The sequence below is a fragment of the Staurois parvus genome, unplaced genomic scaffold, assembly GCF_062004578.1.
Source record: "Staurois parvus isolate SC_StPar_1 unplaced genomic scaffold, SC_StPar_1.0 ptg000188l, whole genome shotgun sequence".
Classification (NCBI taxonomy): Eukaryota; Metazoa; Chordata; class Amphibia; order Anura; family Ranidae; genus Staurois; species Staurois parvus.
Window position 1 is genome coordinate 653320 of NW_028317984.1, and position 24268 is coordinate 677587.

Below are 24268 nucleotides of genomic sequence, written 5' to 3' on the forward strand. Positions count from 1 at the left end.
TCCGTTGTCACAATGAGCGGAGCTAACTGACCCCACTCTAGTCCCTTGGTCAGATTTGCCTCCTTCCGCCACCACAAAAGAGACCTCTTGACTTTGGACGGGAGCTGGACCGCCTGCTCTAATGTAGAGCTGTCCCCGTCCCATACCCTCAGCAAGAACGCCTGAAGCGGCCTTTGGTGGAACCTTGCCCACAGAACCGTTGGGAAACATGACGTCATCAGACCTACCCCTCGAGACCTCCCTTACAGACACAGACAGATTGCTTTGCAATCTTGCCAGTGTCTGGTCCATCTTTACGGCCTTCTCCCGAGGAAGAAAAATCTTCCTCTCCAGTGACGAAATCTCGTATCCCAGGTACACTACTCTCTGGGAGGATGTGAGTGCCGATTTGTCCCTGTTGATGAGCCAACCCAGACCCTGAAGGAGATCCTGAGCCACCCGCAGTTCCTCGGTCAATTGCTGATAAGATCTGGCCACAAAAAGAAGATCGCCCAAATAAGGAACAATTGTGATCGACCCCAACCTCAGGGGAACTAAGGCCTCTGCCAACACCTTGGTAAAAATCCTTGGTGATGAGGCTAGCACGAAGGGCAAGGCCTGACACTGCCAGTGGAAGACCTGCAAACCCATCCTTATCGCTATCTTTAGGTATTTCTGGCTTGCTTGATGAATGGGGATGTGAAAATATGTGTCCCTTAGATCTAGTGTGGCCATAAAACAATTCTGAAAAAAGGATACTCCTTACTTGACTCCATCCTGAAATGTTTGTATCTCAGGGCCTGATTCAGAGGTCGAAGGTTCAAAATTAGCCGAAAACCTGCCTGAGGGCTTTCCCACGACAAAAAAGTGGGAATAACACCCTAAGCCCAGTTCGCACTGAGGAACCCGAAATAGGACCCGCTGGTCTACTAGATCCCCAATCAGACCGCATAGAGCCTGAGCCTTCTTCCGGTCTTTGGGAAGATTGGTGACCAAAAACTTGCTTGGACAGGAAATGAACCCCTCTGAATCAGGTCCAAAATGTATGGGTTCGGGGAGATAGACGCCCACTTAGGGAGAAAGGACCCCAACCTTCCCCCCGCCCCAGGACGCTTAAGTCTTTGTGACTTGGAGGGGCCTTCAGGAGGATTGAATAAAATCCCCCCTTTTCCCGTTCTTATGCCCTGTCCAATGTTTTTTGGGCTGACCCTCTTTACCCTGCGGCATCTGGGATTTTGGACAAAAACTCTTCCTAGGAAATACTTTCTTTTTACTTTCCGGGAAGGCTTTCTTTTTTGTCGGCAGTACGTTCGAGGGCCTCCAACCCGGGGCCAAAAAGATTATCCCCTGAGAAAGGCAAGGCGCACAGGCGTAGTTTAGACGCAGAGTCCCCTGCCTAGGTTTTTAACCATAAGGCCCGCCTGGCTGAATTAACAAGGGCCGAAGATCTTGCCGCCAGCTGAACAGAGTCCGCCAAGGCGTCTGCCAAAAACCCAGCTGCTTTGAAAAGTAAAGGCATAGACTTCAAAATCTGCTGCCTCGAAGTTCCTGCCGCTAGTTGGTTCTGTAACTGGGTAAGCCAGCATTCCAAATTTCTGGCGACACAAGTAGCAGAAAGGGCTGGTTTAAAGCTAACTGAAGAAGACTCCCATGCCCTACGTAGCAGGACCTCACCTCTCTTGTCCATGGGTCCTTTAAAGCCCCCATGTCCTCGAAGGCTAGATCCATTCTCTTAGAAATCCTGGATAAAGGAGCATCCGATCTTGGAACCTTATTCCAAGGCTGAGAAGCATCTTCATCAAACGGAAATCTTCTCTTCAGAGCCCCGAAAAGAAGACTTTCTTTTCCGGATTTTCCCATTCCTGTTTGATGGTGTCAGTCAAAGAACCATGAACTGGGAAAACTCTGCTCTTCTTAGCATGGAGCCCCTGGTAAGAGGTCATGCTTAGACAAAGACACTTCCTCCTTCTCAATCTCCAAGGTCTCATAGATAGCCTTTAGGAGATCATCCACTTCTTCTATGGCCAACTTATATCTGGAGCCTCTAGAAGCGGTACTCTCCTCGTAATCGGCCTCTGAACCCGAACCGGCCTGAGAGGAGGGAAGGGACCAAGGGTCCTCCTCTTCCAGGTCTTCCTGCCTGACTGACCCTACAGCTGTGGCCGACTGCACCCCAGGCCCTAGCAGAGCCTGCATCCTATCAAACAGTGACCTAAAAGACTGAAATGTGGCCGTCATTTCATCCTTGATTGAGGATAACACCTTGTGGCAGGTTGTGAAGGACTCATCCTTCACTAGGTTATCAATACAACCGCGGCAGAGGGGTTTGTCACATGCAGACCCCAACTTAGCCGCGCACACTGCACATGTTTTCTTTGGGGCCTGAACTGGGGTCCTGTCCTGGGTCTTAACCTAAAGAAAAAGGACAAAGAACAATACGGACCCTCAGCTGTGAAAGACCCGACTACACACCCTGTGTTTTTAGGGGAAACACAAGCCTGCCGCCCCATCACCTGCCCCCAACTGGGGAGACCATCAACCACCCTCCCAGAAGTCAGCTAAAGGGGACCCTCCCCAAGCCTACCTGAGAGGAGCCGGTGCCGGAACCAGGATCCGTCTGCAGCGAAGGGCCCGCATCCATGGTGTTCCATCTGGTGTGGATCACACAGCCTCTGCTGGCTCCACGCCTCGCCGACCGCCCGAGTGGAAACATGCACCTCTTCAAGAGACTGGAACCAGCTTCACCAGCGCCCGCCGATGACGTCACTGCGCTGGACTTCCGGTCTGTGGAGTGCAGCCTCTTCACCGGAAGTGACCTAACTTCCGGTCCGTGGAGCGCAGGGCCTCGTCCACCGGAAGTCGTGCCAGACTTCCGGCCAACGGACGCAAGGCCCGCCCCTACCGGAAGTCCCGCCTGTTCCCCTTCCGCCCAGCACACCTGTACCGGCTCCTGGGGGAAAGAGAATTTACCAGGCCCAAAGGGAGCGGATTTCCAAACTCACCGCCGGACACCCCCGCTCCCCTGCCACCACCGGTCCCCCGCCTGGGGATGAAGGCTCCCACGCGCTGCCAGCCCCACTCACCGCAGAAGGATAGTGCCGGAGAGGAGGTACATGAATCCCTGGGCCCACACTCTTCCAGGACTGCCCCTATGAGAGTGCCGAGACCCCGTAGATTCCAAACTTGTTCCTTCCGGATCAGGAAACACTAAAAACTGGGGATGGAGGCCTGGAGGTCCGCCTTTAAAGGCGTGGGGGGTGGCGTGTTTCCTGACCCGGAGGGAGGAGCTCTATGTCTCAAGGGGCTGTCCTGGAAGAAAGGAGAAAAATTGTTTATCTTTTTTCACACAAATAGAGCTTTCTTTTGATGGTATTTAATCACCACTAAGTTGCTAAATAAACAAAAAAAACCCAAACATTTGAAAAAAAGAAAATTCCTTTTCTTTGTTTTTGTTATAAAATTTTGCAAATAAATAAAATTTCTTCATAAATTTAGGTCAAAATGTATTCTGCTACATTTCTTGATGAAAATACCCCAAATTAGTGTATATTATTTAGTCTGTAGGAAAATTATAGCGTCCACAAACCATGATGTATATATATATCTGATAATCGATCAATGTACCGATGGACAATATCATTTCTTGAGGCCCAAAAACACCAACATAGTACAAATATCCCCCATTTTTGGAAAATGGACAGTCCAAGGTATTTAGTAAGAGGCATGGTGAGCTTTTTGGTGGTTGTAATTTTTTGGAAAATGTAGAAATTTAAAACTTTTTTTTACATATGGTCACCAGTCCAGTAGAGCGTGATTATATAACTGGTGTGGTGGGCAAGACTCATCACATGATACAGATGGGCTGTGATTGGCCCCGTCTGTACCATATGACTGCTTTGATCAATCACAACTAACACAATTGTAAACAATGAATGGCATGACATTGTATACAATTGACATGTGATCTGCTGTGATTGGTGACATGACACTGGCAACTGGCCAGTGTAGTAATATGTCATTGGCTGTGCCCCGTGGACGCAGCCAGTGACAGGCTGCATGGCCCCATGAACGGCTGCTTTTGACAGGATGTCATATGACACCCAGTCACAATGGAACGGCCCTCAATCTGCAATAGGCCGGGTGGGAAGGTGTTAGGCATACCAAGACATTTTGGACAATTTCATGCTCCCAGCATTGTGAGAACAGTTTTGGGGATGGCCGCTTCTTGTTCCAACATGACTGCGCACCAGTGCACAAAGCAAGGTCCATAAAGACATGGATGAGTGAGTTTGAGGTAGAGGAACTTGGCCCATAGAACACCTTTGGGATAAATTATAGCAGAGACCGCAAGCTAGGTTTTCTCGTCCGACATCAATGCCTGACATTACAAATGCGCTTCTGGAAGAATGTTCAAACATTCCCATAGACACACTGCTACACATAGCTGCAAGGGTGGGCCAACTCAATATTGAACCCTACGGACTAAGACTGGGATGCCAGTAGCCTCCCTAGCAGTCTGATTATGTCCATATTTCTGTGCTCAAAACGGTACATTTTTTTGCATGGAAATATGTATTTTTTTTTATTGTAGGCCTGTAATTTTTAGGAATAACTCACTGAAATCTGTTTGAACAGAGTCTAGTAAACATATCAGGTATGTTAAAATTTGAAACACGAAATCATAAATTATAATTTAATAAATAATCATAAAAAATAATAATCAAACCAAAAACACTGAAATTTGAAATATAGCGCCAAGTTCGCACATCACTGAGCAAAGTCACAAAATCGTTTTCAGTGTCTGATGACGAATTTCCCCACAAATCATTATCACTCAATTCTGCAAGTGGTTCTGATTTACTATCGCTGTTCTCTAGCTGGTCTAAAACCGCTTTTGACCTAAAGGGACGCTTTTTGGACGCCATGGACATTTCTCAGTTTTCAGGCAGAAAGAACAGTAAAAATGTAGGCAGGGCACAGGACAAAGCACTAGGGACAAAATGTATGTGAAATGGTTTGATACAGCAATGTTTTACTATGTGATGTTAGTGAATGTCACTTTTGCAACTTTCAAATTTCCCGCCAGTTCCGTCCCCGTACGTCCTGACGTCGCAGGGAATGGAACCCGGCATCGGTCGGAGGACATTGCTGGGGACACTGCAGGAGGGACATCGTGGGAGCGCAGGACAAGGTAAGTGCAGAAGAGATCCCGGAGCAGCGCTGCAGAGTATTCCTGAGTGTAGCTCTGGGTTACCGCTTGCGGTGCTGAAATTTTACCCCGAGCTACACTCGGGAATACCTCCAGGGAGGTTAAAGTTCATGTGTGTGTAAAGGCAGGCGTCCCAATACTTTTGGCAATATAGTGTGTGAATATATATAATACAATACAAACCGATCAGTCATAACGTTATGGCCCCCCATCTAATACTGTAGCTCCTCAGCCTGACCAATCTGCAGCTATACAACCCCATACACAACAAACTGATACCCATATTTTCTGCTTTCAACACATCAACTTCAGGGACAACATGTTTACTTGCTGCCATAATATATCCCATCTAATTTCAGATAAGCAATAATATGCACTTTACCTATCAGTGGTGATAAAGTTATGGCTGATCCGTGTAGCTCATTAATATACAGTAATCTATATGCTATTATTATGTATACACTTGTAATAAAAGCACAATGCAAAGCACAGACCCCAGTGTTACCACATTCAATGCATGTTATAATGGACTACATGGTATGAAGGAGCGCTACATACACACCGGGAGGGGAAGGACACAAGCCTGTATTCGGTGCAGTTGGTCCACTAGGCAATGATGAGCGCGCGATACTTTCTGGGAGGAGAAACTTGTAAGCGCGCTAAACTATCACTACCAGCTTACAAATGGTCATGTGCCCCAAAGAGTCCCCACGTGGTCTGAGCCCAGCTGTCAAAGCGCAGACACATTTACCTAACCCTACGTATTCTCCTCACGTACGTGTGACTTCCCTGCCATCACCAAAATGGCGGAGCCCAAAATACCGCGAGATTACGTGCTTCTTAAGCGTGCTCACGCAAGCGTCCGCCCTTTCTAGTCGCTGGGAGCTGATAGTGCAGGATGAGGTAGGCTGTGTGGTTGTGATCAATCTACCGGCATCGGTGTGTGAGGGAGGGTGCATATCGTCCCGTACTGTGGTTGGTAGTTGGTCCATGTGTCCTCTTCTCGGGCTAGGTGCTCTTTCACCTGTAGATGGTCCCTGAGAGGAGAATAGACGTGAGGCCTTGGGACTGTAGGTGGAGTGGTATGTGGATTCGGTGGTGAGGGTATATATGGTGATCGAATCATGTAGGGTTGTGTTGGGGTTGGATCCTGAGGGAGACCCCGAGGTGCCCTGGTAGCAGGCTGTCCGTGTGTTCCTGCTGATCGAAGCTACTTCAGTTTAAAGTGTCCGGAAACCAGTCCACATGAATGTAATCACTGCAGGAAGAGGATGAATGGACCTCTTCACACTACGGGGGGATTATTTTTCCCCTCCATAGTTAGGCTGAAAAAAGACAAAAGTCTATCCAGTTCAACCATAGAAAAAAAAGTTATAATCCTATACCCACAGTTGATCCAGAGGAAGGCAAAAAAACCTGCAAAGCACGATCCAATTTGCTCCTGCAGGGAAAAAAAATCCTTCCTGATCCTGAGAGGCAATCGGATATTCCCTGGATCAACTTTACCTATAAATGTTAGTATCCAGTTATATTCTGTGTATCTAAGAAATAATCCAGGCCTTTTTTAAAGCAATCCACTGAGCTGGCCAGAACTAACTCTTGAAGTCTATTCCACATTTTCACAGCTCTCACTGTGAAGAAACCTTTCTGTGTTTGGAGATTACATTTATTTTCCTCCAGATGTAAAGAGTGCCCCCTTGTCCTCTGTGATGACCTCAGGGTGAATAGCTCTACATCGAGTTCACTATATGAACCACTGATGTATTTATACATGTTGATCATATCCCCCCTTAATCTCCTCTTCTCAAGAGAGAATAAATTCAGTTCCTCTAATCTTTCCTCATGGCTGATCTCCTCCATGCCTCTTATCAGTTTAGTTGCTCTTCTCTGTACTTTGTCCAGTTCCCCAATGTTCTTTTTGTGAATTTGGTGCCCAAAACTGAACTGCATATTCCAGATGAGGTTTTACTAATGATTTGTACAGGGGTAAAATGATATCTCTCTCTCTGGAGTCTATACCTCTTTTAATACAAGAGAGGATTTTGCTCACTTTAGAAACCACAGCTTGGCATTGCATGCCATTATTAAGCTTGTGATCTACCAGAACGCCCAGATCCTTCTCCACCATTGATTCCCCCAGTTGTACCCCTCCCTTTATACATTGCTAGCTACCTGGCTGTGAAGTTGATACTTCAGTGTGCAGATCAGGTATTTCTGCTGTATTCAGCCCCTTTCAGATGGGGTGGATCCGTCAAGTGTCTCCACTGATCCCCGCTGAGTAGGTGGATGACACACTGCCCGCTGATTTCAATGGGACGGTCAGATGGGAGCAGACCACCTGTCTGTTTCCACCTGATTGACCTCCAGTCTGATCCGCTGGATGGATGGAGAACTGATCCCCATCTGTCTGTTTTTGGTATACATAATGGGATGCCAGTGGGTGTCAGTGGACTATTATCCGCTGGCACCTGCTGGCTGGTCCATATAAGTCTATTGATGGACAGATCAGGTCTGCCTGTGAAAGGGGCCTTCTCTGACATGTTTGTCCTGGCCCCGCTCCTAGGAAATATTTAGGGCCAGTGTAGCAGTCAGGCAACTATAACCGTCCTGAAGGAGTTCATCAATTGCAATTTTCATGTTTCCTCCATCTAAAGACCGCATTTAAAATGGAACGATACATCCACTGCAATGAAGCTCCCTTGCTGGTTGCTGACCTTTTGGCCATTTTGATTGGCTGTGCAGAGTTGGCATTGCTGTTATGTATTTGCAGGGAGTTCATTTATCTCCGCCGATAATGAAACTGTTAAGACCAAGAACTGAGTGATCAGAAACCACTGGTCACTCAGTTCTCAGTAAGAAGAGAGCCTATCAGTGCTCTCTGCTCTGCCTTTCCAGTATTCACTGGAGCATAGCTGTGCAGGAGATGGAAATGAGTGGCTGGCGGGTCTCAGTGGCAGACATCTGGGTGGAAGTGAAATCAAAATTTAAAAACCTGCTGATAGGCAGTGTAAAGGTTAAGACAAATGATGTTAGTGAGCGCTAGCCAGGGAAGCCGCAAATGCACACCTAAAGGAACTACAAATCCTCTCTAGAAAATCCTAAAGGTGTATGTATGTGTGTGTGTGTGTATATATATATATATATATATTGTAGTGCAGCGCATATAAACAAACATGTATAGAAATCATAAAATTATTAACCCATAATAGCCCAGTAAAAGTCTCAATGAGTGAATAGGACAGTCACTTCGAACTAGATAAGGTGCCAGAGGGTGATTAATCTGGGAGTAGGTGATTAGCCAGGAAAGTATAAACATCCGCTGGTGCGCAATAGTGTAGTGAGATTGCAAACTCACCAGAAGCGCTAATGTAATGCGCATTAATCAATGTAATCCGGCTTAAGGGACTCCCATCAGATGGAACCTGGTCTGGTCTAGAAGTCGTCCACCTCTATTCATAATGGGGGGTGATGTCTATCAGAGGTCCCTCTCCAGGGTCTAACAGGTCTGGTCACATAGCAAACCTCATCCTCTGATAAGAGTAGAACCTGGGGGTTAAGTGCTTATGGTGAAGCCAAAGAAAGGGGGGGGGATCTCATAGTGTAGTATCAAACTTATTTATTAGTGTTATAAAATTGTATCAAAAGGTACACACTTAGTTAAAAGATGAACTCATGAAGATAAAACAATGCAAACAATAGCCTGTGCTGGCAATGTTACTAACCAGTCCCAAAGTTGTAATGGCCGCCGGACCTCCGTGATCCGGCGGCTTGGCGTCTCTGGGTAGTGGGGCTCCTCAACGCATTTCATATAATATATCATCAGAAGGGGTGATGCCTGCCTGGCATGGTTATGTGATCTGAGCTTCTACATGCGCACCTCAGACCACATTTATGGCCTGCTCCGTGTGCTGCTGCAATGTGACCCCCATGTACATGCGTGGGAGTGATATCACAGTGGCCCAGCAATCCAAGTGACTGACCTTACAAAATCTGGAAGTGAGACTGGTCAAATATGGAATCGCTGGGGGAGCCATGACAGCGCAGCTCTGGATGGATCAGTTTGCAGGTACGTCTGCGATAATGGGCTAGTATGTGGTGCATACTAGTACATTATGACTTAAACCTGTAGGGGGATCACTTTTATGGGGACTTCTGCTTTAAAGTTGCAATCCCTTCAGAGTGATGCCTGACTGAGTGACGTCAGCAGACTTTATCCCACGGTCCGCTGAATACAGGTCACAGGGAGTGTACAGGTCATTTCCTGGCTGGATGAGTAGAGGTATTGCTCTCCCACTACCATGTGACTTGCTGAATTTCCATCAGAGAAGGAGGGACATCTTGTTTTCCAGCCACCGGCAGAGCAAACTGTGCAAATGGGTAAGTATTTCTCAGCACAATACTGGGTGTGCTGGCTTCTCTGAAATTGTTACCATGAAAGTTCAGCGGAGGTACAGCTTTGTAGTGTAGTTTGACAGCTATGATCTGTTTATTGTGAGCATAACAGACAAACGAGGACTATTTTGTTAAAATATTTGTTGCCTAGCTTTTCTAGGACTATTTCAGAGCTCCTGCAGTGTTTGATTAATATTCGTAAAGATGAAGGGCTATGAAACCTGTTTTCCTTGAATTTACAAAGAAAAGATTTAAATGTGTTGGTACATAATGCTGCTGACCACAAGCCCCTAAAAAGGGTATATTCCAGAAACACTGGGGCTTTTGTAAAAGCCTTTTTCCTAGCAGAAGAAAAGCAGCTTCAAAAAACGCCTAAGCGGCATTTTTCTTCAAAGGTGTTTAGGTTCATCAAACACTTGGGCATTTATTTCATGGGCCAGCATTTTTTTCTAAACTCCTGAAAATGCCTGTGTGAATGGACAGAGTGTTAAGAGACAGAAGAAAAGTCAAACACTTGTAAAACACGCGGTTATGAGCTCAAGTGTGTATGAGGTCTAACAATGATGGGGCAGTTTATACCCCAAATTATATATGGTTTGGAAATCTCAAATGTCTTTTGCTTTTTTTAGTGAGTATGGATTCTTTTCCATTTAAACTAACATTTTTAATTTTTTTTGCCATCCTGCAGCAGCAAAGTTTCTCGCGATACCCTCCATGAAGCTGTGAGGGAGGTTCTACTGGGGGCAAGAAGGAAGAAGAGAAAGTAAGTAATGGTGTAATTTAGTGGTTTTTTGTGAACCACTTTTTATTCTGAGTTTAAGAGTCTGTTTTTGTTGCTAATAAGGTAAACTGACCCTGTTGGCAAAGAAGGGTAACTTGAAAGAATGTAATGTGTACACTGTGGACCACCGCTCTGTTGCTGAGGAAGTTTCACTCTAGTCATCAGAGACTAGACAGTTGGGAGTGTAGATCTCCTTTCTCTGCACCACATTTCTCCTTTTGACCGCCATGTAACTACAGGATTCAGTAACGATGCAAAGGTTGGTGATAGGAACCAAGGAGCAATGCATGGAGGGCACAAGAGATTCTTAGGAAAGTCTGTTTGCCAATAGTTTGGACAATTTGTCAACAAACAGTGCAGCATTCAGTGGCGCAGAGGAAGAGTATTTGCAGGTGTACAAATATAACCAATTGAGTCTCACGAGCAGCCAAAAAATATTATAACATACTATGCTGACTTATTCAGTGAGTGTGACTAAATAACTACGATCCAGAAAGCAGCTCACACTTACATACTCATAACGTGCATAATCTAAATAAACATACAGTGCCGCACTTCCTTTAAATGTCCCAAAACACGTGCATGCAAACAAATATAATGAAATATAGTGAACAATTTTAGTTGCAAAGTCTCTTAATAGTGTTGCTTCTTCCGCTTCAAAAATACTCCATAGCTCTGTCATCTTAGCCGAATCATAGTTCTCGTCATGCACCAAAGCTTCCAACTCTCCTATTTTGCTTGGCAGACTTCTGGCATTGGTGAACAAACACTTTAATACATTGACACCTTGTTCACACGTATTTTGCATATTTTTTATTTTCATACAAATGGTACAAATTCCACTGGTTGTTTGTAACATGGGAACCTTCTTATTATCTGCCATAGCCTTCCCCCCCATCTTTCCCCATTCCACCCACCAATAAGTACTGACCCCTGTCTGATCTGTCTACCCCGTTATAATCTAATTCTCCCTCCTCCCTCGATCCTAGATTAAATACTCCTCCAGCCTTCCCATAAACCTCTCCCCCAGAACAGCAGATCCCCTTCCATTTAGGTGCAGACCATCTTTAGCATATAGGTTGCACCCCAATGAAAAGTCAGCCCAGTGCTCTAGAAACCCAAATCCTTCCCTTTTACTCCAGGTCTTTAGACATGCATTGAGTTCTCTAAAACTTAATCCACCACCACAGACACCAGATGTGCCCTCACCTGGAGTTTTTGACCTCACATAAAGTTAGGCAGCTTTGATGGCTGTAGTGAAGAGATCTGGATGCAGCCTGGAAGTCTCCATAGTGTGACTTTTACCTGCTGGAGTGGAGAAGGAAGGATTAAAGGGACCGGTCACCACCGGAGGAAGACTATATACAAGATATACCCGCCAGTATATGTCCACTTCAAGGGAGATGTATTTTTTAACCTATCTTTGTGAGGTCAAAAACTCTAGGTGAGACTACATCTGGTGTTAGTAGTGTTGCTTCTTCAGCTTCAAAAAAAGCTCTATATCTTCTTAAAACTTAATCCACCACCACAAAGACTTTGCAAATAGAATTGTTCACTATATTTCATTATTTGTTTGTATTCACACGTTTTTGGGCATTTAAAGGAAGCGTGGCACTATATGTTTAAGTATTTGCAGGCGTCCTTTCAGGTAACGGCTGTATTTTGATTTTGCTGAGCAGGTTATTTCAGTATACAGAATAAAATCAAAACCATTTTTGTGTTCATCAAAGCATGTTTGAGAAGACATGACCCTGTCATCAAATTTACATGCTGTCCACATGCAAAAATTGATAACAGCCAATTGACTAGATATTGACACTATGTTGCTTTTTTTTTTTTTTTTTTTTTTTTTTTTTTTTTTACACAATAGATGTCGTTTTTTTATTAGGGGTTTGGTTAGTCCTTTGAAATTTCACAGAACTATAGTGTGTGTCACATACATAAATCTGCAGGAGTGTTTAGTGTAGTGACCTTTTGGGAATATATAATAAAGTTCACTTTTCTTCTTGTATAGGTTTCTGCAATCCGTGGAACTTCAAATCAGCCTGAAAAACTATGACCCCCAAAAGGACAAGCGTTTCTCTGGCACCGTCAGGTTGGAATACTTATTCTCACCCATCTTTTGCCTTGCTTCTACCTCCTACTTAATTTTGTCTTGAGTGAGGGAAGTCAGTGGCAATGGACCTGGGTAGTTCAGTTCCTGTGTTTTTTGTGGTGAGCTGGACGGACCCCCACCCTAGGTCTTAAAATAATAGGGGAGGTGTGGTTTGAATTTTTTTAAACCCACCGCCTAATGCTTCGGTGTTAGATAAGGTTTGTGTCTGGTTCTCCCACATTCCCTCACTCTTCTGTTTCTGATATTGCTAACACTTTCATTTTATCTCAGGCTAAAGTCTACACCAAGGCCCAAATTCTCAGTATGCATTTTGGGAGATCAGCAGCACTGTGATGAAGCTAAGGCTGTGGATTTACCCCACATGGATATTGAAGCTCTTAAGAAACTTAACAAGAACAAGAAGCTAGTGAAGAAGTTGGGTAGGTAAATTGTATATGTATAACCACTTTGTAATGTAACTCTTTTGGTGCAAACTGTACAACTTTTGTTATGGAGACACCACCTTGATATTACTGTATATCAACACTTATTTTGAGGAAAGGCTGCAACTGCTTTTTGTTGAGCCATTTTTTTTCTCGGTTAGTAGATTTGGATGGGTGATGGAGGAAAGCCTAAGAAGTGTGGTTCTATCCCTATTTTGCATTGTTCTACATTCCCTTTGCGAAATCTGGTGTAAAGTACTTTTACAGAAGTAAAACTATGTCATTGTGGTAGCCAATTTTTTTTTGCTAGAGAAACCGTTATGAGCAAAGGTCCATCCCTGGTTTTACTGAAACACCAAAGACAAAGTATTGCATTGCAGCTTACCAGTGTTTAGATGTGATGTGTTTTTTTGTTTTTGTTATGTCTTTTTTTTCCACTTGTTTTGTAACTGACAAGTCTCAGAGGGTTGAGACAAACTAACAATGGCAAGGGTTGCTTACAATGGTCAGCTTTAATCATTTGTATAAAACCATTATCTCAAAAAGAAAAACCGCTGCTGTAACTGCTTAACCTTCCTGGCGGTAATCCTGAGTGTAGCTCGGGGTTAATTTCAGTACCAGAAGCGGTAAACCGAGCAACACTCGGGATTACACTGAAGTGATCCCTCGAGCCTTACCTTGTCCCACGATCCCGTGATGTCCTCCCGCTGTGTCCCCCGGCCATGTCAGCCGGTTCCGTTCCCTGCGAGCGTCGGGACGTACGGGGGGCGGAACCAGCCAAAATAGTAAAAATTTTACATATACACAATACACTGTAATCTTAGTATTACATTACTGTATGAAACCATTTCACCTAAATTTTTGTCCCTAGTGCTTTATCCAGTGCCCTGCCTGCACTTTTACTGTTCTTTCTGCCTGGAAACTGAGAAACGTCTATGGCATCCAAAAAGTGTCCCTTTTTTATGTCCAAAAGCGGTTTTAGACCAGCTAGAAAACAGCAATAGTGAATTAGAATTGCTTGCAGAATTGAGCGATAGTGATTCGTGGGGAATTTCATCATCACACTGAAAACGATAATGCGACTTTGCTCAGCGATGTGCGAACTTGGTTCTCTTTCAGATTTCAGTGTTTTTGGTTTGATTACATTATTGAATTAAATTTATTATATTTTTTTTAGAATTATATTATTTATTTTGTGTTTCAAACTTTTATCATGTCCGGGATGTTTACTAGACTCTTGGACAGATTTAAGTGAGTTATTCATAAGAATTAGAGGCCTACAATATAAAACAACAAATTTCCATGAAAAACAATGTACCGCTTTGACATTCAAAAATATTGATTAGTTAGACCTCCATGGAGGTTAGGTGTCAAAGCAGAACGTCATCGAAGTCCATCTAAATCTGCTAGTGCATCTACCACAACCCTCTGCCCAGACTGACAATGCTGCTGTCGAAAGGTGTCTTTGTTGCACCTCCATTCAGAGGGGGAACACCCGAAGGCTAGGTTCACACTAGCCCGCATTGTGCTTTCTAGTTGTGTGTGCGGGAATCACATCTTTTCCCCACACACACAGCTGAATTGTGCTACTTCTATGAGACACATGAGGCTTCTATTCATTCTGTGCGGTACTCCCATGCTTCTTTATTGGGGGATTCTGGCCCAAGATCCTCTTTTGGCAGGTTCCATTTCTCAACAGCCAGAGATAATCTTTCGCAGGCTGAAGCATCTGAAAAGTATCATTGCTCCCAGCAAAATAAAACCACCGGCCAAATCTTTGGTTTAGGCTGGAACCTGACTTATTTTGACTAGAAGGGGAACTACAGATGTGGAGTTCCTAATTGTGGTGCTTGTGGATAAATGTGACACAGAAAAATGAGGCCCGGAGGGTAGATGGGAGATCAGACCCCATCAATCAGTTCATCAATTGTGGGACCCAGTATGCTGTGTATTGTATGATCTGCCCCTGTGGCCTCCTATATGTGGGCCGCACCTAACACACCCTTAGAACACGCTTTGGGGAACACAAGAGGAATATCATTCATGAGTTGGACAAACATTCAGTTCCATGTCATTTCAGGGATGAGCATGGCAAGAACCCCAGGGGTTTGAAAGTTTTTGGGGTTGAAGCCATTCATGAAGATAGTGATGTTGGCAGAAGACACCAGCTTTTGTGCCAACTGGAGACTTTGGATCGATCAGCTTGACACCTTGTCTCCCAAGGACCTCGTAATGCCAACTACTATTCATTAATTTCATTATTTTATTTCATTTTTTCTGGGCAGATTCTTTCCTCATTTCTCTCCTTTTGTCTTCCTCCTAATGATGATGCATTCTCATGAATATGAACAGTGTGATCGTGGGTGTGGGAACTGAGGGGTCAAAGACCATGTTTCCTTGCGGATGTGTTTTTGCAAAGGCTCATGCACCTTTTTCTTGCATGAAATGCAGGCACAGCAGCCTATTCAGATGAATGGGCTTCTGTGCCCGCACAAATGGCCACGCGGTCTGCACTAGTGTGAGCCAGGCCTTAGAAAATAAATGTGTTGCTTGATCATTAAGTGAAAATACAGCCAAAAATGGTAATCTAATGTGGTCACCATATCCACAGCATTATACACCATAAGCTGCATTATACTACATTGTTTTTTAGATTTATTACCACTTTAATTTTCATACATTTGCACCTAATGAAATCTGGTATTGTGGTTTCTCTTTATTAGATGAACATATTTTGAAGTTGGGTTTTGATATGAGCAAATTAAAAGGAACCTGTCTGGACAGAAATTAGAGTTGGCAATTTTGTGAAAATGCCTACGAACAATCATCTTCATCCATCCATTTTCTTCATTAACAAGCCTTGCTATGTTCTGCAGTTGATGCCTGTTAAATTTAAAGTGATTATATAGGCTCAAGGTTTTTACCTTTCGTGCATGAAGTTAAAAAAAAAAAAAAAAAAAAAAAAACCCATGTGCAGCAACCCCCCTCCCTCAAAACTTACCTGAGCCTGATTTACCAAGGAGGTATCTCCCTCCTTTGCTGAGACAGCAACTTTGGCCATTGGCTATCGTTGCTGTCAATCACAGACAGTGAGCCATTAAGAGAGCATTGGCGGTGGCCAAGCCATGCTTTCTGTGAATGAACACAGAGCAGCGGTTCAGGAGGCCCCAGCAATCTGCTTCATGTGGGGGCACTTGGTAAGAGCACAGGAGTGCCAGCAGGGAACTGAGGATTAGGGCTGCAAACAAAAAAAAAATTCTTTAATATCACTAACCTTTTTTTACTTTTTATTGGTTAATTTCCAAACTACATTTTAGTGGGAATCCAAAATCTAAAGACCACTGTGTAGGTGCTATTGATATGTTGTACAGGCATCCTATCAATTCTGCTAACTTTATTTTTCCAGCCCTTAAAGTTGCAAAGTAGATGGAAAATTATGGGTTATACTGCGTTAACTATACTTTTGTTTTACCTGTATTTCAATATCACTTTTTGGGTTCCTTCTCCAGCTAAGAAGTTTGATGCCTTTTTGGCTTCTGAATCACTTATCAAGCAGATTCCTCGTATTTTGGGACCTGGTTTGAATAAAGCAGGAAAATTTCCTTCTTTATTGACTCACAATGAGAACATGGTGGCCAAGGTTGATGAAGTCAAGTCCACCATCAAGTTCCAGATGAAAAAGGTGAGCATTAAAATACCAGTGTTCTAGAGAACATAAAAGCTATTTGAGCCATTTAAATACTTGCATTTATTTATTTCAGGTACTTGTATAGCGCCGTCAATTTACGCAGCGCTTTACATATGTTGTATATTCACATCAGTCCCTAACCCTCAAGGGGTGTGCAATCGAAGGTCCCTAACTTACATTCATACATACACATACTAGGGCTAATTTAGACCAGATCCAATTAACCTACCAGCATGTCTTTGGAGTGTGGGAGGAAACCCGCACAGGGAGAACATGCAAACTCCAGGCAGGAGGTGCCGTGGCTGGGATTTAAACCAACAGCCCTAGTACTGCCAGGCGGAAGTGCTAACCATTTAGCCACTGCCCTGCCACTTTTATACAACCTGTAAATCTGAATTGCCTGGATTCTGAAGCTTAGTTTGTGCTGGTTTTATATCTAAATACAAATCTAGTAAACAAAACTGGTCCTCTCTAGTTAAAGGATAACTGTACTTTCATTGAATTTTGTTCCTCCCCTAAACTGGTTAGCCACTGACCCCATTTTCCAAGATATCCATTTGCCTGGAGTGGGCTACTGTAGGCTGCCAAAATCTTAAGCATTTCTAGCTAATCTTTCTTGCCATGCCTAGGCAGTATAACGTCATTAATGCCCATGGGACTGTCTTTTAAGCAGCTCCTGTTTTTGGGAGACCGCTCCTTTTTAGACTTGCCTTAAGTTTTTGTTTTTTCTCCAAGGTCCTGGATATAGCCAGGCCATATAGCATTGTTAGAACAGGCTGTGGCCATGTCAAAAAAGGGATAACTTGCTAACACTTCAGTGTCTCTTGTATACACAATTGGGGAATTGTCTGACTGATCTCAAAATTTTAGCAGTTTCACTAAATGCGTGTTATTTTCCTAGGTCCTGTGTTTGGCTGTGGCAGTTGGTCATGTCAAGATGACCGAGGAAGAGCTTGTGTACAACATCCACCTTGCCATTAACTTCTTGGTATCTCTACTAAAAAAGAACTGGCAGAATGTGAGGGCCCTGTATATCAAGAGCACAATGGGCAAACCACAACGTCTGTACTAATTTGTGATACCAATAAAGTTTTCAACTTTAGTCTGTCTTTACATTTGTTTTTTAGAAGAAACCTTACACTACAATTAAGCTTTAGATTTGATATTCAGAATCTGAGTCTTAACCACTTGCTGCCTGCCCACAGTACTTGCTGAGCCATACACACTGGTGCACCCTCCTGAAGCATGCAGCGCTCTGATACCTCTCCTGCTGTGTCCACAGGACACAGGCCACTCTGCAATTCTATTGCACAGAGCAGGTAGGTTTAACATGTTTTATTTATTTATCGCCTAACCGCCTAAAAATAACTACGCATATGTGAAGACACACACAACCCATCATAAAGAAGTAATATCTAAAAAAAAAAAAAAAAAAAAAAAAAAAGCCTAAAACAAGTTTGCGTAGTTCCCAAAATGGTTACGCCTTTCATCAAAAAGAAACATGTCTCTACCTAATCAGTGCTTAATGATGCTATTTAAAGCTGAACTCCAGGATCTAGACAACTTTGCAAATGCAGATCCCTCTCTAAGCTGTGTTTACATTGCTAAGACCGTTTAAATCATGTTACCTCACTTTTCTTGTAATCCAGCATTTTCAGTCCCAGTGGCGTCCCAGTTTTTGGTTGAACTAGATAGACTTTTGTCTTTTTTTTTTTTTTTTTTTCAGCCAGACTATGCAAGGAAGAGGACCTTCTCTCTTGATTTTAAATCGCTTTCAAGCAGGGACAGACTCCTTTACCATGATGCAAAGGGAAATGCAGGAAATTAGCAGACCTGTGGAGGAGGTGGGAGCGGAAGGTGCAGTTGGTGCTGAGGACACACCTACATAGCCAGCCACTATCCTGATGGGCACAGTAGGTGGCTTTAGCCTGGGAGCTTCAGACTCCCAAGTCCCCCCTCTACAGCAAGCAGGGACACACTTTGCTCTGCTGCAGTTCTTTACAGCGTGCAGGGACTGAGACCAGACTGGTGGCTAGGGGGATACGCAGCATAGCGGCCACCAGTCTTGCAAACATGGATGTTGGAGACAGAAGCCCTGATGCAAAAAAATGCACCCTGGATTTCTCAAATGGCACACTGGGGAAAGAGAAGCATTAACTATTAAGGTATGAAAGCACTATTGCTAACAAAATTTCTGCTTTTAAAAACTTCATTCAAACTTGCCTAAATATTTTCTCCCCTAGTCTTCCGGGACAGCCTGTGAGACATTGGGTTCCTCCCCCTGGGACATGAAACTCTTTAAGAGTTTGTCCTCCAGGTCTCCCCTTCAATTCCTTTCCTCTGGACAGAAAGGAAGCATGTTAAGGAACCTGAACTCCATGTCTCAGGGCTGTCCTGGGTGTAGCCCCCCTGTATACAGTGCTGTGCCTGGTGGCGAGTAGGACTGCGGGTCCTGGCGCTGCCTGTACTCTGGGGGAGAGAGAGGACTTCTGTCAATCGGTCAGCCCAGGGGGAGAAGAGACTTCTGGGGGAGGAGGGGGCGGCAGTGTTGCACTCTGGTTCCAGAAGCTGAAGGGGCAGTTTCCAGTGGAAGTGACCTCATCAGAGGGCGCCTAAGACGGCAGTTCTAGTCTCAGAGGTGCGGCGGTGGGACCAATCCAGGCATTCTGACACTGAGTGGGGACCCAGCGAGGCCTTGGGGAATCACTCTGGAGGAGAGATGGGAGAGCACTGCACCTTCCCAGGTGGTGGACTCAGGTTCTTCAGGCACCTCTCAGGTAAGCGTTGGTAGGGCTCCCGCTGGGTGGTCCCAGTCCCTGGCATGGTGTGTGTCAAAATTAGGCTCATCTTGGGAAAAGCCCCTTTCCCCTGGGTGTATTAATATCCTAGTTAAAGATGAGTCTGTGGCAGCGTGTCACAAAATCCTCACTTCAGTCAAAAACAAGATCGCTTCTACTTTCCATTTGTTCCAGGGCTTGATTGATAGAATGCAGACTCCTTCATGTGATGGCCCTGTCCTAGCCCAGCCAGGAGGGGGAGGTAAGGTCACACACCTCTCAGGTAGACTGAGTCAGAGGAGGAAAGAGGTGGACTCCTCCAGGGGGTTCAAAGTATAGACTCATTTACTTCCTCAAGGCTATCTGACACCCTAGAAATTGAAGAGGTACATTTGTCCAAGCATGACCTTGTGTATCAAGGAGGATGCAATGCACCCATGGAATAAAATCTCAAAACCTGATGTGCCTCTCACAGCACAGGTTGCTTTGGTGGTGGTGGGTCCACCAGAACCTTTGCAGGGATCTGTCATGGATCCCACAAAGCCCACTGATCTTGACTATTGACGCAAGTTCCTTTGGCTGGGGGTCCCATCTGGCCCAGGGGTCCTGATCTCCAAGAAAAGCTAGACTTGCTTCAAATCAGGAGTTATTGCCAATTCAAAAGGTGTTTGAGTGCCTTCCAAACACTCTGGGTGGGCAACCACCTGCAGGTTCGTTTGCACAATGTGACGGCCATTGCTTACGTCAACAAACGAGGGACAAGGAGCCCATCCCTCCTTTTCATTGCAGATGGTATATTTTGGGTGGGCCAAACAGAGCCTGGCCTTGTTAGCGGCCGTCCACTTAAAGGGGACACAAAACTCACTAGCTGAATTTCTCAGTCTGTTTCAGGTCCAGCAGGATGAGTAGTCAAGAGGTTTTTGAGGCCATCACCCAGGAATGGGAGGTGCAGAAGTGAACCTCTTTGCTGCAGAAGGCAACAACAATGTCAACCAGATCTTTTCCATGCATTCCCAGGATGGGGCTTTGGGTATAGATGCCTTCACGTGAGTGTTCAGATTCAGTTATGCCTATGCCCCGGTAAGGCTGCTGCCAGCCATCCTTCAGAAAAGACCTCATTCTAGTGGCTTCATTCTGGCTGAGGAGGCCATGGTTTTCTTTACTTAAGAGTCTTTTATCCGCCCCTCCGATTCTTCTTCCACAGAGGGAGGATTTGATTTCACAGGGACCAATTCTTCATCCTCGGGTAGTAACCCTGACGTTGGCTGTGTGGCTTCTGAGGAGCAACTCTTGAGATCCTGGGTTTCTCAGAGGTGATAAAGACCTTGGTCAGCTACCTGAAACCGGTCACTGGAGTCATATATGCTAAAGTGTGGAAAAAAGTTCAACTGCTGGATGGAAGTTTTTTTTTTTTTGTTTTTTTTTCAGGCTGGGGTGGGTAAGGGGCTCTTTGGTAAGTATCCTTTTAAAAGTGCAGGCCTTGGCTCTTAGGCCTTGTTGGAGAGAGACCTGACAGAAAACACTAACAAATTTTTTTTTTAAGGCCCTCTCCAAGTCTGTACTGGTTCTATACTGTGGTCCTTAGGGCTTTAATTCAGAGTCCCTTTGAACCCCTGGAAAAGTCTTCTGTTAGATCTTTAACCTTAGACTTTTTTTGGTTGCAATCACCTCTGTGTGGAGGGTAAGTGAATTGCAAGCACCCTTGATAAGAGAGCCCTTTGATTTTTGAAGAAAGGGTTGTGCTTAAAACAGACCCATGTTTTCTTCCCAAAGTGTAGGATATAGTGCAGGATATAGTCTTTCTGACTGTTCCTTCCAAACTAATGACTGGGAGAAGAAATTTAATTTTATTAGGTGTTGGGAGTCTTTTGGTTTACCTTAGTGTTACCAAGGATTTCAGGAAGTCTGATTCCTAGTTTAATTTCTCAGACACGTAAGCGGTATGGGGGCATCCAAGTCTTCTATTGCCAGGTGAATTAGATTGGCAATTACAGAGGCATATAGTGTTGCTAAAATTCCTCTGCCCTTTGTGAATGCACTCTACCAGAGCCCTGGTAATTTGTCCAGAGAGGGCTGGTGGCACACCAGAGGATATTTGCAAGGCGGCCACGTGGTCTAGCTATTCAACATTTGTAAAGCATTATTGCCTGGACCTGCTATCATGTAAAGAGTAGGTGGTTGGACAAAAAGGCCCTCCAAGCAGTGGTCCTGCCCAAGGAGGGTCAGTTTTTTTCTCATCTCACAGGCTACCCTGGAAGATGAGGGGAGAAAACCAGAGTTGGGCTTACCGATAACTAATTTTCTAGGAGTCTTCCAGGACAGACAGATTTTCCACCCTGTTCCTTTTTTTTCTTTCCCTCCAAATGAGTGGTGTTTTGTCTTCCTGCATCTTCTGGTAGATCTTGGGGAGACCTGGAGAACCACCTCTTAAAGGAGTTTGGGCTAGGGTGTTTCCTGTCCTGGCGGGAGAAGCCCAATGTCTCACAGGCTGTCTTGGAAGACTCCTAGAAAATGAGTTACCGGTAAGCCTAACTCTGGGTTTTCTTGAAATCTATCATGCTTGTAATTTGATGACAATTTCCATGTTAAATCTGCATTTGCCATTAGTATTGGCTATATTGTGATTGGATGATAGTAGGGATGCACTTTTTTTTTTTCTTCACACACTCCAGCTGTCAGCAGGGGACCCCTGACAGCTGATTGATTGTTTGCTAAGGATGTGGTGGTCCTGCTCCTTAAAGCGATACTAAAGGTTTTTGTTTTTTGGTGGGGTTTTTTGACCTTTTTAGACTTTCATTTCTAAATTTCGTTAGAAGAAACCTTGCACTACAATTCAACTTGTCTGCCAGGGGTTAAACAGAGGAACATTTATTTTTTTTTTTACTTGACAGGTTGTTTTTAACTGACTTCATCTGCAGGTCGAAGTTCATCCCTTGAACTGTGGTGGCCTTTTTTCTTTCCAGGTTTTTTTATTTACAGTTCACCTGTCGGCAAAGGAATCCCACTGACAGCTGAAAGAACTAAGCCTGAAGGTATTGGTTTCAGGTATCAGAGCTGATACTCCTGCAAATGCTTAGTATTTGTGCAACCCTAACTGATAGAAATGGACATGCTGTTGCATGAATTTATACTTATTTCTGGATTTCACTTTTGATTCTATGGCCTTTTTCAATGTACAGTAACTTGTAGTTTCTGTAAATATTATACAATATTCCACTATTGCAATTTATATTTTATCGTTTGGATTCTAGCTAAGATTGTTTTGCTAAATGAAACTGGATGAACTTTTTTCAGCCAGACTATGGTTGAACTGGATGAACTTTTTTCAGCCAGACTATGGTTGAACTGGATGAACTTTTTTCAGCCAGACTATGGTTGAACTGGATGAACTTTTTTCAGCCAGACTATGGTTGAACTGGATGAACTTTTTTCAGCCAGACTATGTAACGTACATTAGGGTGGGACTGCTACTTGCAAGACCTTCCTGCAAAACACCTGGTCCTTGTTGACAATCAGGTCCAACCGGTAGTGCCTGGCGAAGGTGCTGAAGCTGGGCCCTGCAGATCTGCAGTGGCCCTAGTCGAGTGCACTTTCAAGCCAGGTGGTGGCCCAGTAATGCGGTTTTGTATCCTGAGATCGCTTTTTTTATCCATCTTGCGATGGTGCCTTTAGAAGCATTGTATCCCTTCCTTGGTCCTTGAAATAAGACAGAGGCTAGACTAGAGTCTCCATGCTTTAATGAGCTTGATTGTATGCGATTAGGCATCTTCTTACAATTTTGTTGTCTTTCTTTGGCATTACTTGGGCTCCTGTAAAAAGATGGTATTACAATTTCTTGCTTTCTGTGGAAATGTGATGTATCCTTTGGTAGGAACGCCGGATCCATATAGAGGATAATCCAATCCAACAGGATTGTGCATTAAGGCTCTATCATTGACAGTGCTTGCAGTTCGCTGACTCTGCAACTCTGGCTTTGAGGGTCAAGTGCCTGAGAGAACTTTTTTTTCCCCCAAGAGTTTGAATGGCTCATGTTGGGAGCTTTTTAAAACTGTACCTAGATCCCAGAGAGGGCATTTAGGCGCACACGGGATTCTGTCTGGAGATAGCCCTCAGGGATCTGACCACCAGGGGTTCTTCCGCTAACTTCAACTCCAGGAAGTTAGACATGGCAGCTACTTGCACTTTGAGTGTATTGGCGGCTAAGTTCTTGTCTGTCCCAGCTTGAAGGAATTTGAGTACTGTGTTTAGGATAGGAGCTCCTAGCGACTCGTTCCCATTCCTCCAGATTTTGTCGTAAATGGCATTTGTAGACTTTTTCTGCCCATCTAAGATGGCGGCGACCACTCTTCCTGATGAGACTTTTTTTTAGCTAGCCTACTCCACTCAGAAGCTATGCTGTCAGAGACCGCTTTTCCGGGTGTGGGTATACCACTGCCCCCTGTACTAGTAGGTCCTTCGTGGGTGGTATCGTCCATGGGTCTGTTAGGCTCAGCTACTTCAGGAAGGAGAACCATGACCTTTTGGGCCAGAATGGAGTGATCAAGATGACTAGCCTGAGCCGTCTGTAATTTCTGTGCCACTCTTGGTAGCAGTCTGGTGGAAAAGCGTAAGTGAGGTCCTCCTCCCTTGTCTGGGCCAGTGCATCTGTTCCTGCACTTTGAGGGTCTCTTTGAAGGCAGAAGTACTTCCCTAGTTTTGCGTTCCTCCTTTTGGCGAAGAGATCTATGGAGGGAGTGCCCCATCTGCTGCACATTTGGCCAAACGCTGTGCGGCTGAGGCACCATACTGACTGGTTGATTTCTTATCGGCTCAGCTGGTCCGCTATCAAGTTTAGCTCTCCCTTCAGATGGACCATCTGATGGTTTCTTTCTGCTAGCTCAGGAGGGTTTCTGCCAATTCTGTTA

The 24268-nt window shown here is 44.5% G+C and overlaps 2 protein-coding genes across 5 annotated transcripts in view; one reads left to right on the forward strand and one right to left on the reverse strand.

Annotated features, from left to right (window-relative positions):
- DSCC1 (DNA replication and sister chromatid cohesion 1) overlaps window positions 1-5964 on the reverse strand; it is a 50116-nt gene extending 44152 nt beyond the window's left edge. For 3 of the 4 annotated variants that reach the window (XM_089677566.1, XM_089677569.1, XM_089677565.1), the window contains exon 1: window positions 5751-5964. The gene's annotated coding sequence lies outside the window, so the exon portion shown is untranslated. Of the gene's footprint in view, window positions 1-5746 lie in introns of all 4 variants that reach the window. The other variant, XM_089677567.1, reaches the window with a different exon arrangement.
- Window positions 5965-6012: 48 nt separating this feature from the next.
- RPL10A (ribosomal protein L10a) lies at window positions 6013-17689 on the forward strand. Its single transcript, XM_089677570.1, has 6 exons — window positions 6013-6091; window positions 10269-10343; window positions 12376-12456; window positions 12748-12896; window positions 16409-16581; window positions 17489-17689. Exons 1-6 carry the CDS (start codon window positions 6087-6089, stop codon window positions 17657-17659), a joined length of 654 nt encoding a protein of 217 aa, XP_089533696.1. The 5' UTR covers window positions 6013-6086; the 3' UTR covers window positions 17660-17689.
- The last annotated feature ends 6579 nt before the right edge of the window (window positions 17690-24268 follow it).

Bases quoted from the DNA above. Each gene is read 5' to 3' on its own strand.
- RPL10A (XM_089677570.1), top strand. The intron at 10,344-12,375 runs GTAAGTAATGGT...CTTCTTGTATAG, and splicing joins GCAAGAAGGAAGAAGAGAAA to GTTTCTGCAATCCGTGGAAC. The intron at 12,897-16,408 runs GTAGGTAAATTG...TTCCTTCTCCAG, and splicing joins GAAGCTAGTGAAGAAGTTGG to CTAAGAAGTTTGATGCCTTT.